This window comes from Gavialis gangeticus, unplaced genomic scaffold, assembly GCF_001723915.1.
Source record: "Gavialis gangeticus isolate Ggan-Ray unplaced genomic scaffold, GavGan_comp1, whole genome shotgun sequence".
Classification (NCBI taxonomy): domain Eukaryota; kingdom Metazoa; phylum Chordata; order Crocodylia; family Gavialidae; genus Gavialis; species Gavialis gangeticus.
Genome location: NW_017728993.1, coordinates 41,352,879 through 41,361,365, shown reverse-complemented (window position 1 = coordinate 41,361,365; position 8,487 = coordinate 41,352,879). Strand labels below are relative to the sequence as shown.

At 44.5% G+C, this 8,487-nt stretch overlaps 1 protein-coding gene across 2 annotated transcripts in view; it reads left to right on the top strand.

Annotated features, from left to right (window-relative positions):
• The window catches only part of TMED5 (transmembrane p24 trafficking protein 5), an 18,102-nt gene that overhangs the window by 6,799 nt on the left and 2,816 nt on the right, over window positions 1-8,487 (top strand). For both annotated transcript variants that reach the window (XM_019501618.1, XM_019501617.1), the window contains exon 3: window positions 1,366-1,549. In XM_019501618.1, coding sequence (XP_019357163.1) covers window positions 1,366-1,549 — 184 coding nt within the window. The remainder of the gene's footprint in view (window positions 1-1,365; window positions 1,550-8,487) is intronic.

The window sequence follows — 8,487 nt, the reverse complement described above, 5'->3', positions numbered from 1 at the left end:
CCAGAGGCAGCAGGAGCGGTGTTGACGGGGACGTGGCGGGGACAAGCAAGGACCCCCCGCAGATGTGGCTGGGGGGGGGGGCGGGGGGTGGAACGTGAGCTCCCCAGATCTATGCACAGGGCTAAGGCAGGCTGCCACTGCAGGCTGGGCCCAGGGGCAATGCTGGTCTCTTCCCAGTGGGAGGCTGAGCTAGGGCTGTGCTCAAGATAGGCAGTGGCAGTGTTAGGAAAGGTGCTACAGGGTAGGCTACAGCCACCCCAAAATTCTCTGTAGCCCCCCCAGTAGCAGCATTGCTGCCACCCACCTTGAGTGCAGCCCAGCCCAGTCCCTCTGCCAGAAGGAGCCCAGTGCTGCCCATGCTTGCGGTGGCAGCCTGCCCTTGCCTCGTGTACAGATCCAGAGGACACATGCCTCCCCCATGACCTCCTGGGGTGCGTGCAGTGGTGAGAGCCAACCCCCCCACCCCCAGGATGAGCCACAGATATGTCCCACGCCCTGCCTCACCTGCGCAGTGCCTGCCCCAGCTCCACTCCCTCCCTCACCACAGGGGCCTCTATCTGCTCCCCCACACTCCTTCCCTCCCCACTTTTCCCTTCCCTTTTCCCTCACAACAGACGTACCAGCCGAATGCGCTCTCCATGCTGCCGGGCCACATATCAGCAATCGGACCAGCCGATGTAGCTCATGAAAAATCAGCCATCTGTATTGGCCCAAAAAATCTCTACTGGTGTACACCTACTGTTCACTAGCCATCAAGAGCAACGCAGAGATCAAAAGAACTTATTTGTGGAGTTCAAAAAGGTTCTTTCTTTAATATAGAAAATAAACTTTTCAGTAACCTATAACCATTTCAAGGAGTTGTGGGCTTGGCTTGTCAATCTGATTCTTCTCTACAAGTTTGTACACGTTTTCTAAATAGTACAATTAAGTTAAAATTATACTTTCCCATTGACTTGAGTGAAGCAGGATCTATTTGTGAAGATGGGAGTGCTCCTTTTTACAGCCAGTGCTCAATTTAAACTTTAGCTATGGTAAAACAAAAATACAAGACAACAGTCAGCTTGTACTTAAAAAGTGCTGATTGCACACAATAATCTTTCAAAGCTTGAATTTAAAAAAATTCAAGGAAACCACTGTTCCTCAGGATCAGATTTCAACCTAGCTGGAGCATATGTTTTTAAGAAAACAATGTAGATGTTGTAGTAATCCCAATCTGTAGCATGTCCTAACTTTTCATTTATATTTTATAGTGTATTTATCTGTAATCACATGACTAAGTGATGTAAAGAACTGTATATAAAATGTAACTTTAGAGTCAATATTAAAAATATAATGTTGTGTTTAATTGTATTTGCTTATATTCAGCGTAGAAGCAGAAGATGGAGATTACATGTTCTGCTTTGACAACACGTTCAGTACCATTTCAGAGAAGGTGATTTTCTTTGAACTGATCCTAGATAATGTGGGGGAAGAAGGACAAGACCAAGAAGACTGGAAAAAGTACATTACAGGCACAGATCTGCTAGATATGAAACTGGAAGATATTCTGGTAAGTATTCTGTTCTACAAGCATCAAGTGACTCAGGTTTTAAAACATTTGAAAGAGGCATCAACCTTTTATTCTGGGAGATATGCCTCCTTGTGCTAGCATGATGGTCCTTACCAGCTCAGATAGAACAGTTGATCGAGTTCTTTATAGCGATACATAGATTTCATAGACATTAGGGCTGGAAGGGACCTCAGAAGATCATCGAGTCCAGCCCCCCTCCCGAAGGACAGGAAGTCAGCTGGGGTCATAGGATCCCTACAGCATCATCAACTCATTCTCCAAGGTAAAGGTTTCTTTTTTCCTTATGCATTCTCTGTGATTTAACTGCTTGTTGCCTTTAAGAAAGGCTTGATACTGAACTAAGAAAGCCCAATTAGCTAATTTATTATAATCCTTAATCAGGAAAATGTAAAGCTGCGTAATCTAATTGTGGAGGAATGGTCAGTTATGGCAGAGGATGCAGCATGGTAACATAGCATTAGTCAAGCTTTTGGGATCAACCTAGTTGTTTACAAATGATGAAACGTGTTCTTTGTTGTAGCTTATGCTTTGCAGCCTGTACACAGTCTCAAAAGTTAGGAAACTCAGAAGAACATTTTCACAACTTCCTCTTATGTCTTTGTGTCCTTGCTGTTGGGGTCTCAACTGGGAAACAGACCAGCTTTTGCTACGTTCTGATTAAAGTGTTCTGAAGCTCAGCAAAAAACAAAGTTGTATTTTGCTTTTTCTACTCAAACTCTGATACAGAATATGTTTGCTAGTCCTTAAAAATGCACCTGACATTTTACTTGGCATAAGCAAAAAGTGTTTGGGGAATTGTTTAGGTATAAAGTATTAAAAATGCCAGGTATAAGTTATAGGGCAGCTTTTCCCAACTGGCATGCGATGCGGCATTTTGGGCTGGAGCCAAGCCCCACCACCTGCTGCTGAGGACACAGACAGTTGGGGAGCATGGCTTCATCCAGGCAGGGGGCGTGGCTCCAACCCAAAATGCTGTCCAGCTGGCTGTGCACCACCCCCGCTGGTGTGCGGTGGTGCTTTGTTTAGGTAAGTGTGCCGTAGACTGAAACAGGTTGGGAAATGCTGCTACAGGGCACTGAGTCATAGGCCAAAGAACAGCACTGAGAAATAAGAGATCTGGATTCTAGTTCTGACTGTCACAAACTTCTTCTTTAAACTAGGCAAGTCATTTAATCTCTTCATTGCTCAACTAGTAATCCCAGCCAGAGAGTTATTAACTATATCCCAGGGGAGTTCTGAGGCATAATTGATTAAACCACATTGAATTTCTTGGAACATGATTTAGGTATGGAAAGTGTCTCTACTGAGATTAAAGCAGGCTCCAAGTAAGTACGTCGGTAGTAGACTTTATCGCTATTTTCTGTCTGCTGGGATCTTGCTGTATCATAGCTTTTATTTTAGATGTAAGAGAATGAACTTGATACTTACATAGCTTTACATGTTAGGAATCAAACTCAAGGTCACAAACAAGGCAGTGAATCTGACTCCTCCAATAGCCATATAAGCTGACCCCTCTTATCTTCATGTAAGCAAACCTATACACGGCCCTGCTCTTAGAAGGCAAAGAGGAATAGCACAGCCTGAGGGATACTATTTTCAATGAGCCCCTAAACATTTCTATCAGTGAACTGCCTTCCTGAGTACTTTAGCTTTTCTTTCTTAAATACAGCTCTTCTGCATACCGAGTCAGATGGCTTCTAGTCTACAATAGGATTACTGGAAATCCTACTGTCAGCCACTACATGCATTGCTTGCATTGATTGGGCATTACTTAAATTTTACATTGGCCCTACTCTGTCGTCTTCTCTGCCTATACTCCAATTGCAGCCTTCCATACCCCCCTACAGTGTTCCTTTCACTGTACGCACTGATGCTAGCTTGCATTACTGTGACCATTTTTTCACATTGCTGTGTAAACAGCTTTGCGCAAGCTTCAGGCAACTACTGGGCCTCAGCAGTAGTGCAGGGATCCAGAGCACCAATTTTAAACAGTGTTCAAACAGGCTGCAGTATTGAACTCTGAACTCACTTGCTGGTAAAGTGGCTGTCAAAGCAGAAACACAGTGTGGAGAGAATCTGTCTTCAAACAGTAGTTGATTTACACTGCATTAGTTGTCCCATGAATCAGTTCAGAAAGCATGCATTTTTATCATGCTCTAATTTTATAATGAAGCAATAATTGGATTTAATAAATACCAAAATTATTAATAAAATGCTTGATGACAAATACGTAATGTATTTTATTTTTGAAAAGTAGATAGTTTTCATTTTGCCAGTACAATTAAAGATTTTAATTACAAGGTACATGGCTTTTCTAATCCCCAGAGCCATATAAAGGATTCAGGAGGGCTTAATGAGTCTGACAAGTGCTGATGAGACAACACAGATCTGAACTCTGCCTCAAATAGCAACGTCATGTCAGTTCCCTTTTAAAATTGGGGCCATGCCAATATCTAGTTAGAGAAGGTAGTTAGCAGAATGAGCAGCAGGAGAAAAGCAATTCTTAAGAAGAATATCCCTCTTTCATGCAAAATCATTTCTAAATGTTCTTCTTCAAAGAGATACTTAAGCAGAATTTTGAGCACTTGGGCATCAGTAAATTTCACTTGAGCATCAGTAAATTTTAAAGATGAATAGTAATGTAAATAAATGATATGGTTATTTATAATACTGTCATTAATTTAGTCAAGTTATTAATTCTGTGGAATTCCTGGAAGAGCTTTTAAATTAGATATTGCATAAGAAACTTGCTGGGGAAATTGAAGAAGTGTAGGTAGGATACCTTCATATGCAGACTGCTTTGGGCTGTAGATACTCAGTGTTCAGTAGCATATTATCTTTGGCATCAACATCAAGTTACTGATGTCCAAAAATAGCCTTTTTGAAATGAATACATATCATGGCAAGTTAAGATTCAGGCTTATACCTTCTGCATGGCTTTTCCTCTAGGATGTCAATATTTAACTTTCACTAATAATTTCTGTAGTGAATATAGGAAGTTGTTGTAGACAAAAAACACCTAAATTCCAAAGTCTGAGGGCTCAAGAGTTCTGCAGTACGTCAGTGGTAAGGAAATGCTGAGCACTAGGTAAACTCAGTGTTTTTAGCCTCTGATTCTGTGTTACGTTGAGGATGGGTACAGCAAAAGGCAACAGATTGCGAGATTGGGTCTCCAGTTTGTAATCTGAGAAGGGATTTTAAGGTGCTACTTCCCTAGAGCCAAAAGTTTTGTAGGAAACGTTTTGGTTCCCTGAAACAGCCATTACATTATAACTCTGTAAAGACCCTCAGTCATTCCTATAAAGGTTTCATGGCTAAGTTCAGAATCTTTCTGGCTTATCAAGTCCGTAAAATGATATTTTAACTATTACCAAAAGGGATAAGAGAGAAGTAGAAATTGTATTGTTATATTTTCTGGGAATAAATCAAAGGGATATTGAGCCACCAAATAATCTGATCAACTGGCTGTTCTTAATACTTGCTTGCACTGGGTGTTTATACTATGGGACTGACTACAGTCAAAAGGGAAAATGCCTTATTTAAAAACTACACTGAGAAAGTGGTGTTGGCTAAACTCTTCTTCTACATCAGTGAATCAGTAAAGCAATGAATGTATAGGGCAGTAACTCATGTTGTGTTCATCTGGATCATAATACCTATGGAGCCCACAGCAGATTAACTGTTACAGAAATGCCCACAGCAGAGCTCTGTTAAAAAATGTGAGGTCTTATATGGTTTACGTTGGTGCTGCTTGCAAGTGGTACTTAGTAAAAATCACTTAACGGATCATTAAATGCTGGAATAATAGTTCTGACTTATCTACCTCCTGTTCTATAGATAATGTAGTGCCACTTTGGAAAATTTAGATCTAATTATATTCAGAAAGATAACAAAATGGGATCTTTTATCCTGGATTCTAGCTGCGCTATCAAATGTTTGCTACTCACAATATCAGGTATGATAAGTTAGAAGGCTGTTCTGAGGGCCTTATCTTAGGAATTCATTTTAAAGTTTCATATTATTTGCTTTTGGAACATTCTGGAAGGTCAGTTTACTTTCATGGGTTGTAGCAGAGGCACAGAACCCAATGGACAGAGGTGTAGTTGGGGTTTAGACTTGGGTTGCTGTACCATTCAAGCAGTGCAAACAAGCAAGTATGTAACATTGCAGTCAGTTGCTACCTGTGATGGGTACATGGCACCAAGATGCCAAGAGCAGCTCTCTCAGAGCTAATGGCTTAGTCCAGTGGTGCTCAACGTTTTGGTCCCAGGGTTTGGATAAGTGGTACAGGGCCAATCTGTGGGCTGGATTAGGTCCTGCATGGCAGGACCAGGCCTCAGTCACCCCTGTGCTTCCTCAGTTGGCCCCATGCTGCCCTGCACTGCCTGGTTCTGCCTTGTACTTCTCCAGTTGATCTCACATACCCAATCTAGTGTGCAGAGCCACACTATCTGGTCCCCAGTGCTCCCGCATCAGTCTGGCAACTTAACAGCAGGGGAGGAAGTAATTACCTGCCACCACTCCCCCACAGCAAAATGTTCAGACTCATGAGGAACCCTGTGGACTAGTTGATATGGCTCCACAGGCTGGATCCCTCTCACAGGCTAGAGGGTGAGCACATGTGGCTTAATGAATGGATGAGGCTGTATATTCCAGTGGATGGAAGGGACTGAGAAACATATATACTAATCATGCTTATAGTAACTGGTGGTTACAGTAACTAAAACTCATAAGGAGTCAGCCAGGCCAGGTCCCTGCGGCTGCCGGCTGGGTCCTGCTGTGTCGTGTGGTCCTGGGCATGCACTTGGGAACCGCAGGGCCTGAGTCAGGCCAGGCTGGCTCCTGCCGCTTCATGTGGTCCTGGCCATGCAGCCAGGAACCACACACCACCAGAGCAGCCAGTGGGGCAGCGGGGAGAGGCAGAGGTAGGTGGGGAAGGAAAGGAAGCGGTAGGGGAAGAGTAGCGGTGGAAGGCAGGAAGTGGCAGTGAGTGGGCAGGCAGGAGTGCAGTGCCCTGGGGCCAGGGCCAGTGGCAGCAGGAACCAGCTGGGAACCACAGTAGCCAGGCTGGCCCCTGGTGCATTCCACAGTCCTGGTCAAGCAGCTGGGAACCATGTGCTGCCACAGTGGTGGCGGCAGGTGGAAAGAAGTGGCTGGGAAGGGGATTGGGGGCAGGTGGGGGTGGAAGTGGCAGCAAGTTGGTGGGTGAGCATGCAGGGCCCACACCAGCGCTCCAGGTCCAGGGCCATGGCTGGCAGGAGCCCAGGGTAGGGAGACAGGAGTGCGGAACCTGGGCTGGCAGGGGCTCTTATGAAGCTGGGCCAGCTCCGCAACTCTCCCTGCCAGCAGCCTGGCCACATGCAGTCATGGGTCTTGCTGGGACTGCGTACCACCAGGGTGTCCATCTGCTGCAGGCCATGAACACTCTGAGGCCTCACCACCTGCTGGTGGTAGTAGCGGCAGGGGCTATGTGCAATAAAGGAGGGGGGCACATTTGTAGGGGGTCCCCCCCACAACCCATCATACACATGCACCCACACACCCCACACCTAAACTCCCTCACACACCCCAGCCACCCTCCTCATCCACACGTCACAACCCCTCAGCCACCCTCCTCCCCACTCGTGTCCCCCCCACAAATCCTGTACCCAACACATCCACATACAGTATACCCACACTTAACTATACCCCCACACAGCCACACCCTCCCCCACACTCCACATACACATACCCACCCACATCCACAGCCCTACACAAACTGTGTACCCACCCCTCCATACCCCCCCACCAATACACAAAAGTAAGACTTCATTTTAAGCTATCATGCAATCATCTCTATATACATTACACAAATGTACATAAATCAGGACAACAACATTTTTTTAAAACAAATTAATGTATGTTGTCTGATTGTTGATGTTGATATAATTTGGTTTTTTTTCCAGTTCCAAGATGGCAAACTCCCTAGCCAAAAGGAGTATTTCTGGGGGCAAGAGGAGGGACTTCCGGTTCCAAGATGGTGACCAGGGGGCAGCCCTCAACAGCTGCCCTCAACAGCTGGCCAAAACTTGTTAAGCAGCCCTCCAGCCAAAATAACTGCCCACCCCTGCCCTAATCACTATACAAGTGTGCAGGACAGAGCACATAAAAATGACACAACACCTTCTACCTTTATCAAGCCACAAACAGAAAGCTGCACAGTAACTACTGGAATTAGCATCACATAAATAGTTGATTCCCAAAAGAAATGTCTTTCATTTAAGCTTTTTGTCACAGAATTTCTTTTGTTAACAAAGACTTTAAGTTTCCCAGTATTATCTCAGGCACACCCTGACTTTTATGTTCAGCAAAATGCAAACTTTTGAGAACTAGGAAATTAAGTACTCAGGTAATGTATGTGCAACCTCCAATCTCCCTGACTTCAGGCAAAGCCATTGGAAACCATAGAATTTGTGTTGGTAAGTGAGGTAAACTGGAAGGGGCATTTTCCTTGTGGAGGCAGTGCAAGAGCTCCTCTGCCTGACCCCTCTTAGGCCTGATAAAAGGGAAACAGGTGCATGTGCCTGCAAAGAAATCCACTACATCTTGTAGGCTGTTATTAGTGTGGCACAGGGACTTCTTGGTGTGAAGACTATTAAAAGTAGGAAAATGACTGTTCTATGCATTTAACAAAAGGGAAAGTGAAGCACAGTGTTAAATGGCATTATGCAGTAGGGCAAAGGGGTCATAGAATGACCAGATTTGATGTTCTTTTGTGGATGAGGCTAAATGTTTGACAGTAAGGCAGGTACTTTTAGTTTATGGTCTGTACCATTCAAAGGCAAAAATGCATGTATGCTATAAGCTGATCAAAGAAGGTAGAGTTAAAGTTGTGTGGGCATGTGCTTAATTCCTACATATCTGGGGGCGGGGGGGGG